At 39.6% G+C, this 23,208-nt stretch overlaps 4 protein-coding genes and 1 long non-coding RNA gene across 8 annotated transcripts; 2 read left to right on the top strand and 3 right to left on the bottom strand.

The window, feature by feature from the left end:
• Positions 1 to 245: 245 nt before the first annotated feature.
• LOC124182075 lies at positions 246 to 10,793 on the top strand. Of its 2 annotated transcripts, none has more exons than XM_046568873.1 (2): positions 246 to 344; positions 2,984 to 10,793. In XM_046568873.1, the coding sequence occupies exon 2, from the start codon at positions 3,013 to 3,015 to the stop codon at positions 8,536 to 8,538; it is 5,526 nt and encodes a 1,841-aa protein (XP_046424829.1). In that variant the 5' UTR covers positions 246 to 344; positions 2,984 to 3,012; the 3' UTR covers positions 8,539 to 10,793. The 2 variants fall into 2 exon arrangements, with proteins under 2 accessions (XP_046424829.1, XP_046424828.1); XM_046568872.1 differs by lacking the exon at positions 246 to 344 and adding an exon at positions 698 to 1,472.
• LOC124183243 (cilia- and flagella-associated protein 251-like) lies at positions 10,660 to 13,948 on the bottom strand. Its single transcript, XM_046571480.1, has 8 exons — positions 13,621 to 13,948; positions 13,305 to 13,552; positions 12,770 to 13,066; positions 12,605 to 12,696; positions 12,060 to 12,294; positions 11,095 to 11,323; positions 10,899 to 11,008; positions 10,660 to 10,755 (listed from the first exon to the last, which is right to left on the bottom strand). The coding sequence occupies exons 3-8, from the start codon at positions 12,881 to 12,883 to the stop codon at positions 10,660 to 10,662; spliced, it is 876 nt and encodes a 291-aa protein (XP_046427436.1). The 5' UTR covers positions 12,884 to 13,066; positions 13,305 to 13,552; positions 13,621 to 13,948.
• Positions 13,949 to 13,967: 19 nt separating this feature from the next.
• LOC124182083 (cilia- and flagella-associated protein 251-like) lies at positions 13,968 to 18,103 on the bottom strand. 2 transcript variants are annotated; one of them, XM_046568887.1, is made up of 9 exons: positions 17,746 to 18,103; positions 17,449 to 17,602; positions 17,022 to 17,168; positions 16,215 to 16,318; positions 15,980 to 16,134; positions 15,772 to 15,887; positions 15,515 to 15,635; positions 14,900 to 15,063; positions 14,620 to 14,730 (listed from the first exon to the last, which is right to left on the bottom strand). In XM_046568887.1, exons 2-8 carry the CDS (start codon positions 17,590 to 17,592, stop codon positions 15,056 to 15,058), a joined length of 795 nt encoding a protein of 264 aa, XP_046424843.1. In that variant the 5' UTR covers positions 17,593 to 17,602; positions 17,746 to 18,103; the 3' UTR covers positions 14,620 to 14,730; positions 14,900 to 15,055. The 2 variants fall into 2 exon arrangements, with proteins under 2 accessions (XP_046424844.1, XP_046424843.1); XM_046568888.1 differs by lacking the exons at positions 15,515 to 15,635; positions 15,772 to 15,887; positions 15,980 to 16,134; ... (2 more) ...; positions 17,449 to 17,602; positions 17,746 to 18,103 and adding an exon at positions 13,968 to 14,304 and having other exon boundaries at positions 14,392 to 14,730; positions 14,900 to 15,115.
• Positions 17,303 to 23,169, top strand: LOC124182081 (matrix metalloproteinase-14-like). Its single transcript, XM_046568885.1, has 10 exons — positions 17,303 to 17,492; positions 20,393 to 20,545; positions 20,759 to 20,871; positions 21,065 to 21,228; positions 21,376 to 21,663; positions 21,844 to 22,157; positions 22,228 to 22,375; positions 22,465 to 22,606; positions 22,683 to 22,804; positions 22,878 to 23,169. Exons 1-10 carry the CDS (start codon positions 17,478 to 17,480, stop codon positions 23,012 to 23,014), a joined length of 1,596 nt encoding a protein of 531 aa, XP_046424841.1. The 5' UTR covers positions 17,303 to 17,477; the 3' UTR covers positions 23,015 to 23,169.
• On the bottom strand, positions 19,623 to 23,020 carry LOC124182089. 2 transcript variants are annotated; one of them, XR_006870691.1, is made up of 7 exons: positions 22,889 to 23,000; positions 22,680 to 22,811; positions 22,339 to 22,433; positions 21,686 to 21,966; positions 21,324 to 21,486; positions 20,726 to 20,837; positions 19,623 to 20,114 (listed from the first exon to the last, which is right to left on the bottom strand). It is a non-coding gene; the product is annotated as an uncharacterized LOC124182089 (long non-coding RNA). The 2 variants fall into 2 exon arrangements; XR_006870690.1 differs by lacking the exon at positions 19,623 to 20,114 and having other exon boundaries at positions 22,680 to 22,783; positions 22,889 to 23,020.
• Positions 23,170 to 23,208: the final 39 nt, after the last annotated feature.

Genomic DNA, 23,208 nt, shown 5'->3' with positions numbered 1-23,208 from the left:
GGCTGAAGGCTAGAATATTTGCAGAGAGTGCAACATATTTTGAAATAAATAAGTGAATTGGGTGCATTCCAACCAATATTAGCTCCAGTGCTGGCACCAATCTTTCATCTCTTTTGCGCTGCCAAGTTCGCGGTTAGCTCTGCCTCTGTCCTAGGGAGTTTTCAGCTCTGCCAAGTAATTTCGGAACGCACGCATGTTAGTTTATGCGTTCATGGGTTCTAAATTTACCCCACAGTGCACCGAGCGTTAGTGTTTTTTATTGGCTGCGCTCGGAGTGCAGTGAATACGGTTTTCCCGGTTTTCAACGCATGGCAGAAGCAAAATCCTAGGAAAATGCAAGCGCGGTATGATGTGTGTTTGGACCTGCGTTAAGAATGCGTGTATGATAAATGACAATGCAATGACTGCCGTCTCACAGTTATATGTGTGCATGTATGTACAGTTTAAACATAGAGTATAATATACCTTAATAGCTGTACAGATGACAAAATTGTACAGTGAGGTTCGCGAGATCTACTCTGTAGAGCTCTGTAAGCTGTATAACGTGTGTACCGCGACATACTTACGCATAGGGATATCATGGGTAGTATGCATAGCGTCCATCGTTACACGCATAACGACACGACGCCTATGGGCAAGGAGACGGCGGGGAGGGGTGCTCTTGGGCTTATTGGTTAGGGTTAGGAAGAAAAAGGTCCGAGGGCCACCTCCTATATGCTGAGTTTTTGCCCTAAAGCTCAGGTTAGCAGTAGTACGGAAACTAAGAGTAGCCGTAACAAGACCGCGGTCGGTCGGTCGTCGTGGTCGGTCGGTCGGTCGGTCGCTCGGTCTACCGCCAGTCATACCGAGCCTCGAGTCAGCCCGAGTTTAAAATCCCAGCAGACGTCTTCGAGCGTTCGACCCACTACAAACTCGGGATAGTAGTAGCACGTCGTAGCAGGCATCGTCAAGTGCAACGCTACCAGCCTCTTAGTGCATACAATAGCTACATGTATAGTTACGCACCGCGATTCGCTCGTCGTTAAAATTCTTCACGCGGGCACTGACTGGACCGACCTCCCCAAGTCCGTCAAGAACCGTTTGGCTCATACGGGGTGTAGTGTGCAGTTTCGAGGTGTTTTGATGTTTGTTAAACAAAGAGACATTTTCGAAATATCTAATTGTTTCCCTGAGTTTTCCCAAAACCTTAATTCCTTGGGCCGTGTCAGCTAGCGACGACGGAGGGAACATGACAAAAGGTGGCATCACTGGAGATGTGTTGGAAGCGCGGACGGAGCCGCGTTCATTGATATTGACGCCATTTTACTAACCTTTTCGGCGCGGTGGAATAATTCAAGCGCTACGAAGCTATTAATTTGCGCGTGACCGATCGTCGTTTATCGGCATACCCTGGACGCATTTGCGGGAAGAGTATTTCGATATAATATTTCGTATACGAGAATACGGCGATCAGATAGGAATCACCCACTAAGGTATGGCATCACGGTTTCGTATTATGCTCAGCTTCCTTCAGGCCGATCAGGAGGCGCAATGATATTATCGTCCTCCTTTTCGCTTAATGATGTTATCCAATTTATCTCCATGCATGCAACCTACTCCTTCAAATTTGTTGAAACTCCTTCACTGACTAGGCATCTTTCTTCGACAATTCTCTTGGTATCATTGACAAGATTTGCCTGACATTTAATTTTGTTGAGATTCAAGATTTGTCGAGCTAGTAGAAATTTTCACACTGGTGTACCTTAATATTTACCCATTTTTATTCATTTTTATTCATATCGCTAGTATGTCCAAGTATTCAATCTGATTTCGTAGTCGCTTTCAGAGATAGTTTATCAACAAAGTTCAGTTTCACAGTCACAGTTAACCAAAGAAGCCAATGTTGCTAATGCAGCCAAGTCTAGTGATTAAAATCGTGACAAATCTCATGAGAAGCTTAGACTTCTATCAAAATTCTTAATTCGATATTCTACTACATCATGCTGTTCATATATTGTTTAATACCTATAGCTACACGCTTTGGCATGAGTTTATCCTTTTGTCTTTTGAAGATATCTAGCTTGATTTGCAGAAATTTTTTAATGCTAACACGGAATTACACAAAAATACATTTTTACGAAATGACACAGTTCTTTATAAGCAAAGATAAACATTAATAATTTGGTTTTCAGCTAGCTAACATGATTACGTTCTATCTATGCCTCGCGTTTGGCAGCTGGTATAGCTTTAGTCTAAAGCCCCGATAACCTATAACCGATGACAAAGTCCTTGTGCATAATGCCTAGCTTGGACAAAATTATATTCAACAGTATCGTTTGAGTGTTCAGCTACTGCAAACGAGTCCGTTACTTGTTCCTTTATTGCCTGTGATAATAGACAGGGTGGTTGATCAGGTATTGGAATTTATCATATACAAACTGGTCTTTTGATTCGTCTTGACAATCAAATTTTATTACTATGCAACATATAGCTAGGCAAGTCAATGAGCTGTAAGCATTATATACACACAAATGCTTCGATATTGTTACACTACAATATTTTTGTAGAAACTATGCTATCCGAAACCTTGCTATATAATTCAATCGCGTAGTAATGCACCAAATATTTTTATTAACTGAATGTCCCTGAAAATCAAAGTATTATAATTACAGGATACTTATCTATCATACAAGATGCGCGCCACTAAGAAAAAGCTGGCAGGCTTAGTATTCTGAAAGTATTTCTTACAGTGTCAATTGGTATTTTTGTCTTAATGCTCAAAACTATTTGACAAGCAACTGTCATATTAAATAGGGCAGCTGAAGAGAGTAAAAATAAATTCCAATCCAATCCAAAAAGCAGACTTGAAAGTTAATGTTGAGTTTCATACCCCTAGGCTACTGTGAATATGTATTATTAAACACTTCATATGAAAAAATGTTGGCGCGGTAAATTAGCAAACACTGCTTTGAGTTATCAATCTCATTATAAATCTTAATTCCAGGTGACCCTGCGATCGCAGTCAACGTTATTATGGAAGATGGAGACGGGGAGAGCAAAGTTATGGATACCGCAGCTGCTGCAGTCAACAATGAATGCAAGGAGACTGACTACGAAGAATCAAACAACGAAACAATTTATTCATGTTCAGACCAAATCAATACGAGTTCGTTAGAAAATTTATATTCCTCAGAGTCTGAAGATAACGCTAGCAAGAGCCTTGGTTCGTCTTCCAGAATAGCATACAAAGGTTTCAAAAAGCGCATTCTTGCCCAGACGCAAGAAAATCAACCCTCTATATTGCGGAAAGAATCCGTAGAAATACAATTTCAAACAAAAGCCTTAAATTCAAGAGGAGTCAAAGAGAAGAAGTTGGATACTAAGAGAGGAAAAATCACTGAGTACGCCCAGTACCTGGGGCTTCAACCTGCGGCAAAATACAAGTGTTTGAAGTGTCAGTCAGGAGCGACTTTCTGTACCATGTCGATGTTGAAACAGCACCAGCGAAACTGTACCACATCAATGTCTCCGATGCAGGGAGTTTTGGGAAGTCCCGAATCTACCTCAATGCCAATAGCTACAAACTTTAGGATTACGCGCAAAGTATATCTGTGCTCTGCTTGTGGCACGTACTTTGAGAACTGGAATCTTTTCCTGCACATGCGAGAGGTTCACAAGCGACACATATGTCTGTTTTGCCTTGGAATGTTTGGTCAAGCCGAGAGACTCTCGTATCACTTGTCAAGCAAGCATAGTGTACCAGAGACAGAGTTTCAATCTGTCGAAGATTTCTATAATGCTTTCAAAGGTTCCTGCTACCTAATTTGCTGCAATTGTGAGAAAGTGTTTTCCGAGACTGATGACTTTTATAACCACTTTTGTTCTGTGCCACAGAGACAACCTACTGCTAAGACATGCTCGGTTTGTCGGCAAACTGACTCGCATGCTTCTTCTTGCGCTTTGGTTTCAGAAGCCCGACCAGTAACTGCGGATACGACTCTGCTACCGGTAAGTAGCACCTTGTCTATGAAAGCGCAAATGCAATCAGCAGTTGGGAATGGAAAGGGTACGTGTAAACGAATAATACGAAATAACAGGCTAAAGCCAAGCAATTCGTCAAAAATATTCGATTCCTCGGTTCAAAAACTATTTGAGACTGAAAAGACAGAGGAAAAAGCACAGCTTATTCCTGGAAATGACGACGGCAGCGAATCTTATTGCGGCACAAGCGAGAGCTCTGATACAGAGTTTCTCATTGGCACTGCCAGAGATACGGTGGCTGAAACGATTATGGAGGTTTCAAGATGCATCGAAATGACAGGTGTTGACGATTCAGCACGTAAAAGTGAGAAGCCAGAGGACGAAGCTTGCAGTAAGAAATCACCACGAGATGCCAGCACGGAGAGTTACGATAGTGTGACAGAAACCATTATGGAAGTGTCGCGATTTCACGGGGATTCAAGTCAAGTATCAGGTCAGGATAGCAAACAGGAGTTGGAAGATAGTTCCCAGTGGAAAGAGCCCATAAAAAGCACAGAGTTGGTTCAAGTACAGGATTTAGTGTCATTGAGCCTGAATCCGGAACTAGACGAACGACTCAATTCAGCAGGTTCCATCTGTAATGAGTCAGCCAACGAGGAACCGAATAGTAGCGGGATGCCAGTTACTACTCAGAATGATGAGACCTCACCTCAGATTCAAAGGCCTGACAGTCCTGTTAAAAGTTCAGTGTCACATTCTTTATTTAGTCCTCAACATGAAGTACAAACTTTGGATGATATTTTGAAGGGAACCCCACCCAAAGAAGATGTGGAGAAGGAAGAATCTGAGGCGCCTCTCGAAGAAGAAGAGCCTAATGAGTCTACTGAAAAAGAAGAGGTTGACGAGTTTGGAGAACCTCAAACATCCGTGTCGTTCAATGCAGTTGCTGCGACAGATAGAAGTCTAGTAATTAAAATCTGCACGAACAGAGTTTCGAAGTTCTCAGTATCCAATGCAAATACCATGGTTAACAGCAGAGAGAACTACAACATAAATCGAGAGTCGGAAGAGAATAATAATGGCGAAGGTACTACATCCGAAGAAAAGACACCGAATTTATCAGAAATAGAAAGAGACAGTACCGGCGGTTATCAATTAGATGCAGAGGAAAGTGACACTGACAGTGAGAAGCTAGCTGTCGTGGATTGCCCCTTAGATGAAACTGAGAAACTAGCCAAAGACACAAATGATGAGAATAATTCTGGGGGTGAGAAGTCGCGAGATGGGAATCAGGACAAGACTGACTTTGAATTGGATGGGATTCTTTTAGCTGGCCAAGAAGTTCCAAGTATAGATCTCAATGTTGAAGGTACTATGGAGAGCATGGAAATTGAAACACTTCTTAAGCACTGTATAGAAGCGGCAAGTCCGACTTGCATCTATTGCAACCACGCTCGCCAAATAGCTGTGAATGGAAGGCAGTTGGGACTCCACATGCTAGCTGAACATAGATTCCTTCCCCAACATCCTGCTATTATAATCCACAGAGAACAGTTTATATCAAGGATAAAGAAGGCCCTGCAAAGTATTGAAGCTTATTTCTTCAATTTAGATAGCTATAATTCTACAGCAGGCACATACAACGTATCCAACGGTAGATCATACGAATGCTTTCACTGTCGCTTTCATTCGTCGGTACACAAAGAATTGTATCTACATAACAGAAAAATGCACCAAAAGACCATATTAATATGTATTATGTGCAAGTCCACATTTTACAGCTATAGTGAATTGTTGTGCCACATATGTCCAGGAGTTTACTCGCCCAATATAAACGTCAAGTATCGCTGCTGTCTCTGCACCACTAATAATTTGCCTTCTGCGTTCCGGCTGATGGTTCACCTTCGGAAGCGACATCACGCGTGCGATGTTTGTTTGGAATCTACGGGAAACCAGCAGAGACTATCCAACCATGTCTGGAAACACAAACTCCATCATTTATGCTACAGATGTGGAATTGCTTATAGGAATAAACCAGATATCACTAAGCACCTCTTTTGGAAACATGGCACAGAGAGTGTTGTGTGCAAAAAGTGTTTGCAGAAGAAATGGCCACACGTTTATCATTTTTGTATCCCACCAACTGCCTTTGTCTGTGAAGAATGCAACTCGAGTTTTTCTCGAGCAGTAGCTTTGAAGGTGCACAAGCGATTACATTCCAATGATTCACCTTATAGCTGTGAGAATTGTACTGCACAATTCATATCAAAGAAGTTGATGCTCAAGCACAAAAAGAATCACAAAGAACAAGTTGATATCCGTGTAGATGTTCCTGATGAGACTCATCGTCGGCTGCTCAATGATGAGGAAAGGTCTGGGAAAGATAAAGTAACAAGTAATGACAGTGTGGCAGAGATAGTAGACGTTGTTAAAGAGAGCAAAGAAAGCATTAAGAAAGTAGTCGATGTTTACGATTTGCCACCGTTGAATTTATCCTCAGATAGTGACTCGGACAGCCAAGATGAGAAAGGTCAACCTTCCAAGGGATCAAACCAAGGAACTCCTGCTCAAGATATACTCAAACAAGAATCCAAAAGTATGGATGATAAATTTGTGGAACCTGTTCACCTTACGCCGAGTGAGTTTACAAAGACTTCAGTTGAAATTGATCTGATCGAAGACGAGAAAAAAGAAGAGGTTCAAATAATTGACGGGATTTGGGATAATTTTAAGTCATATACGGCTAGTCTTGAAATGAAAGAGTCATCTAGTACGGAGAAAAAAAATAGTGATGAAGAAATAGAAATTTTGAGAAAGATCATATTGTCTGATCATGACTATTGTGTGGTTGCATCTGAAATGGAAAAAATAAATCCTTCATCTGGTGAAGAAGGCGTAAATGCTGGAAATAGTAAGACTCACGGTACAGAACATGATTATAATGGTAAACCTTCCAAAAGCCCAGAAATGCAACCAGCAGTCATTCAAAATGCAGGCTGTGAAAATGAAACCAGTAAAAAGAAACCTAAAACGCCACGCAAGAAGAAGCATAGCGGTAGCACGTCATCAAGTGATTCGTCCAGCAACAGCGATTCCAGCAATTGCTCATGCGGAACTAATTGTAGCTGCAGCAGCTCATCATCTGGCAGCTCTTCATCTGGTTCCTCCAGTAGCTCAGAGTCAGATAGCTCTGCGTCTGAGGGATCACCTCGCAAACAACTCAATCGCAAGGATCGCAGAAAGTTCAAGGACTTGACGAAACGAGGTAACTCTGATTCGGTTGAACCTGATTCCATTGTAGCGCCACTGCAAATTGAAAACGGTCCCAGTCCTGCCGACATGTGTAATCCGGCACCTCCTCCAGACACTTTACTCAGAGAATCCGATCTTGATACAGACGAGACTGAAACTGACGAAGACTTTTACGACGAACACCCCCAACAGCTTGCCAATAGGCTATTAACTGAAAAGCGTAATCAGTTGACGCTGCTTGCTGCTGTTGCACCTGCTTCTTCAGATTCACCAGTGACAGAGCACCTCAACAACGGAGCAATAAACATGACAGAACACATTGTAAAACAAGCTCCCCCACTTATTGCTGCAAGCCGTGAAAACACTCCACAGCCAAAGAAGAAAGCAAAAACAAAGAAACGGAAGAAAAGTGACAAAGACAAACAGCGAACGAGCACCCCAACTGTTGAATCCATAAAGTTGAACATTCCGAAATCCTTTTATCAAACAAAACCGGGATTTGTCTCAAGTACGCCAGATTTTATAACTGTTGTACCCAGCAGATCTTCCACTCCAAACTTCTCGGGACCTGGCCCAGAAGTATGTTCTGCAAAGGAATCTCACACAGGGAACTCAAGTGCTATTCACACAGTTGGAAGCGAATCTGAAACTGATAACAAACGTTCATCGAAAAGAAAGCGAGTTCCGAAACGTTTTTACGGCGACTCGAGCGATGAAGATAGTGAAAAGCAACCAGCATTGAAATGGAGAAAGGTCGAACCCCCGCCACCTGCTCCTGCTCCAGCTCCAGTTACAAATCTGAGACCTTTACAGACAGCGTTCTTTGATAAGTCACTGCCTTTTGCTTCAGTTACAAAGCATGTGGAATCCCCAACGTTTGCAGTATCTGATAGCGAGTCTGAAGCACAGGCAGATAGTAGTAGCGATTCAAGTGGATCTGACACTGAACTGCATCAGCAGGAACAACGACAACAGCAGCCACTTCTACACCAGCATCATCAATTGCAGCAGCAGCAGCAGTCGCAGGTGCAACATTATCATCATGAACAACAACCACCGCCGATGCATCATCTACTGCAACACAACTCTCACACAACTGAGAATAATGCTCCAGTCTTGGAACGTTCTGACAATTTATATTGCTATTGCCAGTGTCCTTATGACGAAGTATCGGAAATGATCGCTTGTGACGGGGATGACTGCCGCATCGAGTGGTTTCACTTTGAGTGCGTAGGAATAATGGTGCCCCCAAAAGGAAAGTGGTATTGCCCAGATTGTCGGAAGAAGCATGGCATTGTTAACAGTAATGACGATTACTTTGATTGATAATACCAACAACGAGCATTCAACTAAAGAGTTGAAACTGCATACATCTATCTTGAAGAAAACTGAATCATTTACGTTGAACTATCAAAGTGAAAGAAAAGAAATGACTCAGTCTGACGACAGAATGCTTAGGCTCCCTCGTGCAAAAATGTATCCACGAGATCTATAAAGTGATACGAGCCCAGGAGGTAGTCGATCAAACTGTTGAAATTGGTTCAATACCCAAAGATGTAGCAAATGCTTCCAGGTATAATAGCTGACATTTTTCTCCTTTTCGTCTCATGATGAATAACGCAATAGTGACCTGTGTTGATATTTTTCTCAAACCAGCAATTGTTTGTATATAATTGTAAATATAACGTAGAGTTTATAACGATGAAATGAGGATTTCCTGTAAAAATTTGTTTGTACTTCTTTTAATGCCATCAGTGTAGATTACTCTAGGTAAACCCTAAAATCGTAGAGAATAGCTCGCATATGTTGTACGAAAGTTCTGATAACTGGACGGAAGTGAAAATGGAATGAAGAAGATTTTAAAACAGTTATAAAATTTGTAAGCACTGATGCGGTTGTTGTCACTGCTGGCAGTGTCTAGGCCTGTATTCCTGTTACGTTCATCCGTTTTCAGGTGCAAATACTTCTAACCGGTGCTGTACTGCCCAACGCATTTTTCCCTGTCTCACATTAAAAATTATTACATAGCTAAAAAATTTTCCTATCGCCGCGCGTAGCTAGCATAATATTTATTTTACATACATTTTCCGCTTAACACCCCCCTTCCCCCAGATATATACTTGCATGAATTATTTCTAAAGTACAATTTTCATTGATTAAAAATAGATCAATGACTTCATAATAATTGTTGTCGTTGATAAGGATTAAACATGCAGACACAAGGAAGCAAAGTTGAGCTGATATGAATATATGTTCCACGTTTTGCGTAGCAAAAATTCTTATGCAAATACATTGTTGGATTAAGCTATTACTGTACGTGATAAAGTAATTCTAAGTAGTCTCATTCTAGAAAATGGAATGTTCAATCGATTAAATTACAATTTTAGCATGACTTACGACCGAGCAGCGATTAACAATTGTTATAACGTTTTGTATTTTACTGTTCATGTTCATTATTCGCACTTAATCATTATTAGTTGCAATATATACAGTTATCTTGATAGTCAGTAAAGCTTATTTATAATAATACTTATGTATCATTACAATAACTTGTGTTGTACTTCACCTATTGTTACACTATGTATTTATGCCAGTAAATTCCTGGTCAATTATTGTGTATGTTACGTTCACTCTAGACTATTTGTCACAAAGAAAAATATTTTCAAAAGTGATTCTAGACAAATAATCTTCGCTTTGTTCCGCTTTAAACAATTTATATCAGATTCAAGTTTCTTTTCTGGGAAAGTACGAATAATTACTTTTGATCGTTATACGCAACAGCTTGGCCCAACTAGGATGATGTAACATACGTATAGTTTTTCTCCTAATGGAGCCGAGATTTATACTTTGCGAATGGTAGTGATATTCAACACTTTGCTCGTACCTCGACTTGGCTTATCGTGTTGAACGACAACTTTAGATTTATCATGTAAGAAATAGCGGAAATACATTAGTAAATGAGGCATCAATTTTTCGTTGATAATTTTTCTAAGTGAGGTGATCCGGAATTCGACAAGCGAGGCAAAAATGATAAGTTGAATCATATTTCGACGCCAAAACAGTGAAACAATCAGTTGATCAATTTTAATAAATGACCTTCCAACATTCCGTAAATTTGGAAAGTAATTAACGATAGACGGTTGAAACCGTACATCAAGTAACTCGGTATTTAATAAATAATTAAGTGCAACAGTTCTACAGCGGTCCTATAACACGTACAATACATATAGTGAGTAGATGATCTCATGTTATAAAAGTAGTCTGTGAAATTTCTAATTTCGATATCACACGATAAAATTCACAAGTTGTCAAAACTCAGTGCTGAGCCAAACGATGAGTGAAAAACTTGTGGATGGAAACTGCAGTAGATCTATGAACGTTGCAGATTTTAAAGATGTAACCGCATTATGACACATAACTTACTGATATTTGTCTTGTCGAATTGTATCAATGTGGAGTATCCTTGGCCGATGAAATAATATTCGTCTCCGCAGTGGGTTCGATGCCCAAAATTTCCACAGCAAAATCTTTGTAAGATATATCCTGTACCATAAAATAATATACTACTATAAGCAATCGAATTGATGTCGTATTCTTATCTGCTCCTAGTTCACGTCAAGTCTTCAGCTGCTGTAATAACTGGCTCTGGAACTGGCCAATAAGAGTGTTACTGTGTAGTAACTTACCGCGGGTAAAAACGAGAAATTGATATCTGCAGCATCGTTCTCCGATTCATCTTCCACCGGCATCAGAAGACTGAGGGCTTTGTAAGCCTGTTCAGTACTCATGCGATCTCCTAAGTCGAAATTATTGCAATTTATCCCTTTTGAAAATGTTTACAAACGTCATTTACCCCAATCGATGCGATGTGATGCCACTAACCATGCCCAGTTAGAATTTCTATAAACTGTTCTCTGGTAATGATTGGACTATTCTCCATTTCAGGTTTACCAAATACCGCAAAGGCTTTCTTTATCTGCTGCATAGACGTACCGAACACGGGGCGATGATTTACGTACAATTTGACAAACTCTTCAAATGTGATTTCCTCAACCAGCTGCCCAGTTTTTGCGTAATTCTTAGAAACCACCTCTGTCATAAGCTCTTCCAGCTGATGCGGACGGTTCACGAACATGATGAAAGTCATAAGCAAACAAATTATCAAAAAGATCTGTAACTCCGAAACCCTGCATACACGAGGGAAACGCAATAATTACACATTTCAAACGTACACTAAGCTAGTTACAAAAGTGCACAGAGCATTAACTGTTTTTGGAAGGCATGTATAAGGTATACGTCAATGGTAAACGTTAATAATCAACTTGAGCTTGACATATAATACTATTATATCTGCTTTATGTGTAGATATATACCTGTGTTCCACAAATTATTTGATGCTTCACGAAAGTTTGGTTCGCGCAAGAAATATTTAACGCTTTGATACGTATGTAAACTGAAATTAACCATTGTACGAAGTGAAAATGGGATTGATGCATTAATTCATTTCTACTCAGCTTACAAGAAGAAAAAAAAAATCGATACATTTTTGTGAACCAGGTAACATCAGAGAACGTGACTTAATTTTTATGAACCAAATAACTTGTGTACTGTAACCAGAAAGAATTAGTTACACCCCAAAATATCACAGGCCATTTACTTGTGCGTGTACCACTAAACCGTATATACCTTATTGTTAGAAATGCTTAACACTGCTGCGGCGTCCTTTTGAAATTTTATCTTTTATTAATTTTTTATACCGAATAATTGTCCACATTAAATAGTACCTTTGAAATGTGTACTAGAGATACCCTCTTCGGCTGTAGCCATTTTCAAACGAAATCACTCACCTCGTGGGCACTAGGATAGTATCCAACAGCTCGCATTAGGTTTGGCAATTGCGTAATTGACACTTTATCCGACACAATTCGAGTAGCTGTTGTATTCTCTCCTTGATGCAATATTTGTGCATAATAAAATAGATCCTGCATTTCATTCAACAGCCAGCCATCCTGACCTCCGTCAATAAGGCAGTAAAACGGGGAGAGACTAGAACCACCTAGTTTAGCCATAATGTCGACAGCGCTGTAATAAGATATTCAGCGTTGCAAAATTACTTTTAAACCTTCAACTATTTCGTTGTCATATATTCCTAATCTCTACAAAATATTTTCTTTTCAGTATTATCGGCAAAATATTTCATTCGGAGTCTGACATTTTCTTAACGTAGTCTTGGGGATATCCTACAGATGTTTCCGAAATGTTCGATGTCTGCAGTCCTTAGCTTATAATAGAGATTTTTCGGATAAAATATTTATAATATTCTAACAATACAGTTGCAACCTTGGTTGCTGTATTAGATTGTTATTATGATTGGGTTTTCATCTTGTATTACCGCGGATGAATCTTCCACATCAAAACGCATGGATCTCGGTAGCCAAGAGTGAAGAGAAATTCACCGCAACAACTGAGCATCATATGGGTAATCTGAAAAATAACGTTACATATGTTTATTGTCATGATAAACTACGAATGTGATTAGTGCTTACGAAAAATTAACCATTTGCGGGTGACCAACAATTCCCACGACCATGAAGGGATTCCCGTCGAAAGGAAGCAGCTGCAACCCGATTTGAGTATCGGTAGCAAACACCATGTAGGCCTGATTGTGCATGTTTCTCGTCGGTAAAAACTGTGTTTGCACCGTGTCAAAGAATGATTTAAATCACAGCGTTTTTCGTTAAAACCATAATTATCAAGTTCTTACTGTTATCCTGGCTACTGGAGCCCCGGAAGACGGACCAAGGTACGTTCCTTGAATCAGTTTCGTACAGTCGTTCAACAGTTTGAATTTGTGCTAAAAATTAACATTTTTTTCACGCGTTCTTATTTTATTTGCAATTAATCAAACATTACAAACCTCTGTATTAGAAAATACGAAGAATCTCTCTACTTCAAATTTTGGATACCAAGCCATACAAAGAGGAATTGCTGAACTCTCTATACAGATTACCTTAAAAATCTTTAAACCGGGTTCTGGATACGGTCCGCTGTGGTGAAGTAATGAAAATTCATCGAGTAAAATTGAGGCTTACACGTCGGCAACTCTGCGTAGAAGCAAATTGCACCTGTTCTCCAGGTCGTACTCAATAAAGTTACAGTCCTCTGCAAGAGTAAACAGACGGGGTACAGACCCTCCGCTCAAGGGTGGTCCGAATAGAACTTCTCTAATTGGCAAATGGTGAGATTGATATTTGCCCAGAAAGTTCCAAACTGCTAGATCAGCGCCAGTCTCTGCGCTTGATGCCGCGTAATGGTACGCTCCAACAGTCATGTTATCATCCTTGGATTAAGAGTTATTAATTGAATGATCAGCTCCTACAGGGATGCAATAGAAAGCATGCTGCATACCCTATATGCCATGAAATCCGATTTTTCCGAGTAAACGATGTCCAGAAGCGACTTGGATGAATGCTTGAACGGCAATCGATCCTCTGGATCCAGGGTACTGGGATTTAGAATCCACAAAATACCACTCTGCATACCGCAGGCCAACTCCCGTCCTGGAAATTGTATAACGAAAAGAATCAAGAGCTGTGTGGCGTATCTGAGAGTGTATAGCGTGATGTAAGTCTTGCCGTTTGGTGAAAACCTCAACGCTGTGACTCCAGCCAATGGCTCTTGATGGCTATGTACACATGTCACATAATTTCTTATCGCCCCTGTGATATCACTTGCGATCAACTCTTCGAAAGATGGTATTGGCGGAGTTTGCTTGGATACCAGAAGATGATGGTTGTTGTACTCGTACAAATGGATACCGCCTGCCATATTGCCGGTAGCTAGGATATCCCTGTAGCCGTCAGTGCATGCCACATTGTGTTGGAACGGCAATTAACGAATTTGGCCGATAAGTTACTTCTCCGAAAATGTTCGACACATGGATCGTTAAAGAGTAATATATACTGCAATGGAAATCACTGAACCTGTCGGGATGAGTATCGACAGCTGTAACGGCTGCCGCAGCCTGATGCGAAATATAGTGACACTTGAGACTAGATGTTTCCACTCTAGCTATTCTGGATGTGCCTGTAACTGGAGAAAAGAAGACATTAAATTATAGCTATGAAAATCTGCGGTAGGTCTATATAGTATAGTGCGGATTCGTCCACTCCTTCGTACAAACTATGAAATCGTCGATAATAAACGGAGTTTGTTCCAGGGTGTAATCCGAGGGTATTATCTCGGGCTTTTGGCTCATCACACGGTTGTCAAGGACGATTTGATCTTCGTCTGGATTAACTGGAGGCGCCAAATCCAAGGATATCGTAACATTCGAGTCGAGGTTGGCAAACTTTTCACGTTTCTCTATTGCGTGTTTGGACCTCCTGGGTAACAGCAATTCTTCAAGGGCAGGTCCTCTACTTTGATCATCCGAAGGCGGCTCGCCATCCATTTCTTCATTATCAACGTCATCCTCAGAATTTTCAGTACGGTCGAGAGTACTGGTCGAGGAAACCACTGATGAAAAATAAGTCAACAGTCAACTGAAAAATTCATACCTAATTGATCGAAAGTCATCGATAAATTAGTCGGTAATAACTATAGTTGAAAAATGAGAAAAAACAATTTTCTCTACGTGTATAATTGTGCAAGTTTGCAGTATATGCAGTATAGGAATGTAATTTACCGAACGATTCGCTTGTTACTTCAATAGGAGCCTTCCGGCGAGAGTTGAGATGAAAAGAGATTGCAGTAATTCTATCGAGACCAAATTTCTGACAGCAAAATATCAGCCGCAATTGATTGTCGTAGAACTTGATATGACCCAGAACATTGCCGACGACTACGACACTGAAATCAGGAAATAAGTTTAAACATAATGCGTGATCCATTCATCACTAGGCTTGAGATCTATAGGTAGCATATATATGGCGTTTCCGTGATAAAATTTAGCCGTTATAGATTCGACGAATGGAGAAGTTAAAAAGCTTATTTCAACAGATATAACGGTACTTCTCGTGGCTCGTAATGGCAGATATTTCGCACGACTGTAGACGCAGGGATTTCACATGTGTTTTGAAATTGCTCGGTTTCCGTTTAGTACTAAAGCATTCTCTGTACAGAATATCACTCAAGACTAGTATGTGTCCTAGAAAATATTGAGCTCATTGTTGAGAAAAATCCTCATCAAGTAATTGCCAAATTGCAATTAATATGCACGAGATCAGAATGCCAAAACGAAATAATTTATTATTTCTTAGCGAGGGTAAGAAATTCTTCATCGAATAATTAGATTTCGTACCGTTGCTAGTACCCGTCCAGACTTGATGAGTTTTCATGATGTACGTAGAAACGTTAAAGAGTCCTAATCGCCCGGCATCGCCGTTAATTTTCGCTATTTTCCAGTTCAACATTTGATTATCCTACAGTAAAAAATGAATTTTTCCATTATAGAACTCTCATAAAGCTTTCGTTGACGCGTGAGCCGAACAAACTTTGTAAGTGTTTGTAATATATGTCGATAGAAATTTTTAAATCATGGTATCACACAATACTAACCCACGTAACAAATACGAGATTACTTTCCAAGCCAAGTAGAAAATGATTAGAAAATTCGGAGTTGAAAATAATTTCTTTCACTCTGTCGTTCCCAAGACCGGTTAAAACGGCAGTGGCTTTGAAACAAAATTAATATTCATAGCTTGGAACGTATTGATTCATAATTTTCAACAATTTATGTCCTATGATCAAAATTTTTACTCAATACCATCGGATTCATGGCGACCATACGACCACAACCAGAACTTTATCGTCATTTCTATCCCATTTCCTATGGTCACAATGTACTTTGCATTTGGACTCAGTTTGGCTGCCAGTAGTTCTTCCATGCCGTGAGGATTGAACAGCGTACATATTGGCACTCTAAATGATCATGTGAAGAAAAATGATTAATGATGACGAATGCGCTCCAACAATTCATCCGTCTATTTAGCAAGCATGACCTCGTTTCCGTGTCCCAAATAATAACAACGTTATCCTTCCCGGAATCAACAGTCAGTAACCACTTTCCTTCTGTATCTGTAGATATCATTGACACATAATTTTGCTGAAATTATAAACATAAAAAAATATACGATCCACCCATAATACTGCCGTTACATGTACTAACAAGGAAGGTATCGCAGGTCGATCTCGCCGATTAGATTTCTTTTGTAATATGTTAGAGTAGACTAAAAACTAAGCGACACCAATTTTTTTAGGTGCCGTCAAACACTTTCGGGGGGTGAAGCCACCCTCCAAAATAAGGTATGTCAAGGGGCGAACATATTACAAAAGAAATCAAATGAAAGAGATTGAGCTGACATACCATTAATCAAGTCTCATTACGTAGTTGGTTATTCGTTAGTATCGAAATACAAAATATAGCCTCGGTTCTCTAGCTGGTGGCGTTGATTCGCCGGAAACTACCGTTATTACATGACTAATTGCAAACCGTGAGGATTCGGGGTATCATAAAAAATTACCAAGGGAAACCTAGAAGTGAGGGCTTACACTGTCGCACATTAATATACGTATAATAAGTAATAACAAATGTTTGATTCATTATACCGCGAGTATCCGGTGAAGCGGACTCCTGACACGCGAACGACGAGGACTAACGTCGGGTCAACCTGACGTTGATTGCATGCGCTTTACTAGCATTACATAGTCACACAACTGTGATAAGTCGAACGAACCACGGTTGTCCGGTTCACTTGCAAATACTGGAAACGGTTATGGCTGTACTAATATTATATTAATTCTCTAACGTGTCCCTGCAGGAGATGCATATCCCTGGATGTGTAATCGTACAATGCGGTGGCATGCGAGCAGGCATAAGCGATTAGAGTTCGGTCCTGGGATGTTAAGTTGACAAGTGGAACTCGTGGATTAATGCCGTAAGAGTGTCGCAGCTTCTGTAAATGAAAACCGTAGGGTATAACACATATTTGTATTCATTGTAGGTATTACAAATTCTAACAAGGTTGAAGTTCGTAAGGTTAACGTGACGAAAAATTACTATTTCTCAAGTTTATAGTGACTTTAAACTAGTCAAGTTTTCAAAATACAATTGTTAAATATTAACGGTTTTCTGACACTTTAGTCGTCGCAATAGCGTTACTAACTTCACCCTCATAAATTGTATACGTAGGAACTTTAGTCTTAATTTCTTTGGTATATACTTATAATACTTACAAAGGGTGTGAGTTTTGGATTTTCGGAAGATGAGCTGCGCCGAGGTGAGCGAGAACTTTTCAAATGCTCTTCATCCTCGACTGGAGTTCCGAAGGAAATCCAGGAGTTGGAAGAAATCGATGACGAATCCTCGCGCTTATTCATCTTCTAATTTCTAGTTTTTCCCGATGCCGGAAAAATTATTTGGGACGGGTTCGGAAAAGAAAACACGCAATGACTAATAATCTGGCAATTGTGGTTTATATTCCGCGTGTGAATTATGGGTTGAGTAACATTAGCTCCGTTCACACTGTTTACCTCTTATTTCCCTGAACTTGTAGCTTCAGGTTTTTCACCACTGATTGTTTATATTTACACGGTGACTTACTCACTGCGATCATACGACTTTTTGCTTCACAATTAATTGATAATAACCATAAAAAATGACACTGAAATTACGCTTTCAGAACATACCTATGATATATGGTATATGTTTTGATTTTTTTTACGGCTAACTAAATTTTATACGCTGTCAAAGTTTTCCTTCATAAAATCAATAACAAACACATATCGGAATTATATTTTCCGAAGTACGTATTGTGCAGGGATGCGTCAGGAAAAATGGACTCCTCCTGCCCTAAATCTTTGTCGTTTTCGAAGCGTATTTAATTTTTGTTATATACATTGATTCGAACGGTAACGCGTTATTACTAGAAAAAATAATAACTGCTGGAGTGCAGTAATTGTAATATCACGTGCTTAAACTGGCCGTACAGAGATGAAACTAAATAACAACTTTGCACAAACGACACCGATTTCATACTTATAGCGTTGCAGCTTCGTTGTTAAATGCTTAAGACACATTTTTTTTTCTCTCAAATTCGACCAAGTTCGTAACTGACTGACGTCATTTCGCCCACGATGATTAGAATCGAAGAATCATTGGCGTGACGTTCAAATAAAACCCCTATTTACGTAGACGAGACGTCAGATATGGATCACTCATCAAAAGCGCGTACGGAATTTTTTTTTAAACTGACCGCAGATAGATCCATGATAAGCCCGAAAGTCAAATATCAAATATACCATTACTCCGATAGTTTGGCGCATATTGTATACATATATTACATGTAGTATGAAAGAAGTTTATCAATGATGGGTCATTGCAGAGCAAACGTGTCGAAAGCATCGTACATGAGTACAATTTTCCTATACTTGGTTTGGTTTAGCCAGTATTCGCGGTTTTAAGACAATTCCTTCCATCGATTCGAGGAATTTATTAGTCATTTTGCCATATGGTCATTACCATCTGTGCATGATACAGTATCCTGTATTATTAATTTAATTTTGCCCCATTACTATTTACATGTGGTCAGCGTGTAAGTACATATTAAAGAAAGTGTAAGGATTACCTTGTGGTTTTATACAAATGTGTAACGCGGTTTTGCACAATTATGAATGAATTGTTTACCCCCCCCCCCCCCCCCCCCGAGAATATATATACTATATATATATATAGTTCGTCCCAATTTCGATATTAATACGAGAATCATCACAGTAGAAAGAATAGTTACAATCTCGGCCTACCGCTCGTTGTACATATATACGTATTCTGATCATTTTACTTCTCGCGCATACTTATTCATACATATTGTTCAGTTATCTTTTTCAATCCGCGGAGAGCAGTTCCTCGGCCGCCGAGGCTGGATATCATAGAAGCGGCTCCATGTATAATAAATAACGAAACTCTGAAGTTCGAACAAGCTCGCCACAAAGTTTAAGTGGTGGCACACGTTTTCACTTTTACTGTTATTGTTACTTTTCGATTTTTCTATTTTCAATAATTTTTTTACTTTCCTTACCGCAAACTCAAATTACACATTAATTTATAACCGATCGACCTCTGCTGTTCGATCCAGGCTCGTTTGAAACCTGCACCCTAATTACTGTTAGAAGAACGTAAAAATATATTTACAATCAGTGGAAACAAACGTCGAGTAAATTATCGACGATGTCAGACAGTGATAAAGTTCATGTGGGTGTCCACGAGGGCAGCGTGATGATGCGTTATACCGTCATCCAAGTGCTCTGCATCTTCATTCTTTCGATCGTCGAAATTCGCGGGGCGCCGATTTCTGTTGAAAAATCGATAGACGCACTTTCAGTGCCTCCAGCATACGCGGTATGTTCAAACTAGACTGCATGGAGCAAATATCAGTATTTGCCAAGCGGTCTAGCTCAAAGATTTTTTAAATTGACTTAAATTTACTCACTGTTTTATCTGCCTCTGAGTTAAGAGTTCTTTGACATTCTCTGTACATAGACAGTAAATGTATGTATGCATAAACGACATACTTGAAACGCTTGCACTCTCGCCTTACGTCGGTATATCAGCCCGCTCTTGCCGATAAGCGTTGTTAATAACAGAAAACTATGAGTACGTTTCATGGAAAAAATAATACATTCGTATAAGTCGGAATTATACCGTTCACTCTGGTCCTATAGAAAACGCAATGTGTAGAATAATTGTTTCATTCTTTGGTAAACCCTTTAATTTTATTGATTGCGGACGAATGAATAAAAATTTTAGAGAGATACTATAATATATCAATACAACCTGAATTTATCAGTTTCACTTTATTCCATTTATTGCGGCGATATCACTTTTTGTCGTCAATTCTTGATATCTGTAAAAAGGAATTCCACTGTTCACTTCCTCTGCGATACTGATTTAAGTTGATAAATCAATCTTTAATAATTACCAGATTCACTTCGTTTCAGCCTAATTTATCGCAGCGTATAAGCTATAATTATTTAAACACGTCTTCTCTGCTTTACTGTAAACATTTTTTTTATCCGACTATCATTTCTACCGCAATCTTCTGGTGGTTTACAACCGTTCCATTTCCTCGATTCGAGGTAAAAAAAACGCCAATGACTAAATTAAATTTATTTTTTGCGACAGCTGACGTTCATGAAGAATTTTGGGTACTTACCCAAGGGAATGTCTGGAGCGCAAGCACAGTATAGCCAAGATTCGATGGTCAACGCATTAAAGACTGTTCAGAAGTTCGGCAACATAACTCAAACGGGAGTGTTCGATAATAACACACTCCAGGTAATCATTATCATAATACAAACGACTATTGTATACAGTACAATAATAGAGTGTCGATTGTTTGAAATTATTTTTCTAACAATAAGTTTAAACCAGTCGAGGCGTATTGAAATTGCTGCTCTTTTTATAGAAGAAAGTGCAAATTTGTTTGGTCTCTCTTAAATCTTTGCCAATATTTACCTGCGCCACATAATTATTGCTTTTCATTTCAAGTTGATGAAATCACCACGATGCGGTGTTCCTGATGTTGATAGAAACGTGAACACTCGAAGGAAGCGATACGTCATCGCATCTAAAGGATGGGGAAAACGAAACATCACCTATTAGTGAGTCACAGTTTTTAACAAAGTAAACGTGGACCGGAACCAAGTCTTAATATACGGATAGTAATTCCTTGGAGATAAGAATTATTACGACGATAAAAATAATGAATCATCACAATAATTGACAATTTTAAATGATAAATTTTGGTAATTAATCTTTCTCCAATAAATGAATTTAATGCACTTTTTATTACAGCATAGCAAACTGGAGTCCGAAGTTAAGTGAAGAGGCTGTCAGTGACGAAATCGCAAGAGCTTTTGCTGCTTGGAGTGGATATTCGCGTTTGAATTTTAAACAAATCAACGATCCGAGTGCAGATATAATAGTGGCGTTTGGAAGAGGCGAACACGGAGATGGGTGAGATTAATACATTTATATTGAAGTACAATCTGTGTGTCAAATAACACGGATGCGGTGTACGTACTGTTTTTTACTTTCATATTTGTTTCTTCACCTTGGATCTTGTAACGAAAATCCGTCGTGTTTATTGTTCGAAAGATTAGGAAATGCCTTTGACGGTCCTGGAATAGTCCTGGCCCATGCCTTCTTCCCCAACCCGGCGGGGTCTTACGCGGGAGATCTTCATTTTGATGACGACGAACAGTGGAGAATAAGGCCTACGGAATCAGAAGACGGAACTGACTTTTACAGTGTTGCCGTTCATGAAATTGGTCACAGTTTGGGCCTCGATCACTCGCCTGTACCTACCTCTGTCATGTATGCCTACTACAGGGGATCGACCCCAGACATGCAGCTCGACTATGATGATATTTTGGGATTGTATCAGCTGTACAGTAAGGATTGAAATATATTTACCACTTTTGCAATGCATCTCTAATACATCGGCATGTTGTGTTGGCAAATCCACTCTTTCAAAGACAGTCTTACGATCAGATGTTGCGCGTACATACTTCGCCGTACCGCCAGATACAGTTGTCGTACATTTAGAAATTAACTGTATGTATCAATTTTAGTTTCTCAACATGTGGAAGATGATGATTTTGCAGCAAATGAGCCAATTACCACTACCACGGAGCGCGTCACGACAGAGAAAGATGCCGAGGTAAACTTTGTCACAGAAGTACCCTCTCGGGAAACTACAACAGAACGGAGTTATCAAGTAACGTACATAGGGGATTACGAAACAGTTGAAGATCATCTCCAGCATCAATCTGAAGATTACGACGAAGTCGAGACATATCCTACATCGACCATTCCCGATATCTGTGATGGCAATTTTGACGCCATATCAGTTTTTAGAACAGAACTTTTTGTTTTCAAAGGAGAGGTAAGCTCGTTATCTGCGCAGCAGGCCAGATACAAAACGTGATTTTTTTAACAGGATTCCCTATTTTTAGTATCTTTGGCGACTGAGCAAGCGAGGGATAATTCAAAATGGTTATCCGGTCAAGTTCCATGAGTTATTTTGGCAACTGCCAGATTATGTTAAAAAAATTGATGCTGCTTACCAAAGAGAAGACGATGCTAGCATTATTCTTTTCAGTGGTAAGTCAATAAATAGCATTTCACTCCTCTGAACCGTTTGAGAACCATGTTTCACGATCTGAAATTTTTCAAATAATTTTATGTGGCAGGGAAACAATACTGGGTCTATGATGGATACTCTTTTATTGAAAACAGTCCCAGACCACTAACGGATTATGGTATCGATGAAGGTGTTGATGCGATAGACGCTGTGCAAGTTTGGGAGAAAAACAAAAAAGTCTACCTGTACAGGTAAGCGAGACTTGACAAGAAATAGAATTTAACACTGAGGAAGAAAGTAATATTCTTTTTGCATTCTTAATACTAGGGGTGAGAAATTCTGGAGATTTAATGCAACATCCCGCATGTTGGATCCTGGATATCCTCACAACATAAGAAGGTGGCGTGGAATTCCATCTCACATCGATGCTGCAATGACATGGATCGACGGTAAGGACTGTGGTAAACATCATAGACCAACACTTTAAATCTTTCAATCTAATGAATGTTTTTATAATGGCAGGCAAGACTTACTTCTTCAAGGACAAATTGTTTTGGAAATTCGATAACCTTCTAATCAAGACTGACAATCGCTACCCTCTTCCGGCTCCCCAATACTGGATGGGCTGTCCAGAGAGACCTGATACTATTTGGTGGTAAATAAATAATAATGAGGAAAAAAAACGTGAGCTCTGGGAGCATGGTGAGAAGGTCGAAATTTGTCACCAATGGCCTTGTTGGCGTGAAGGTCAATTTCTGACACAGGCCGCAACAACGAAACAAAAAAAAAAAAGGAAATAAAGTGCCGTCAATGAGCTGACATTAAAGGTTAAGGTCGTGTAATTATTATTGAG

Source organism: Neodiprion fabricii, chromosome 5, assembly GCF_021155785.1.
Source record: "Neodiprion fabricii isolate iyNeoFabr1 chromosome 5, iyNeoFabr1.1, whole genome shotgun sequence".
NCBI lineage: Eukaryota > Metazoa > Arthropoda > Insecta > Hymenoptera > Diprionidae > Neodiprion > Neodiprion fabricii.
This window is presented reverse-complemented; position numbering and strand designations above follow the sequence as displayed.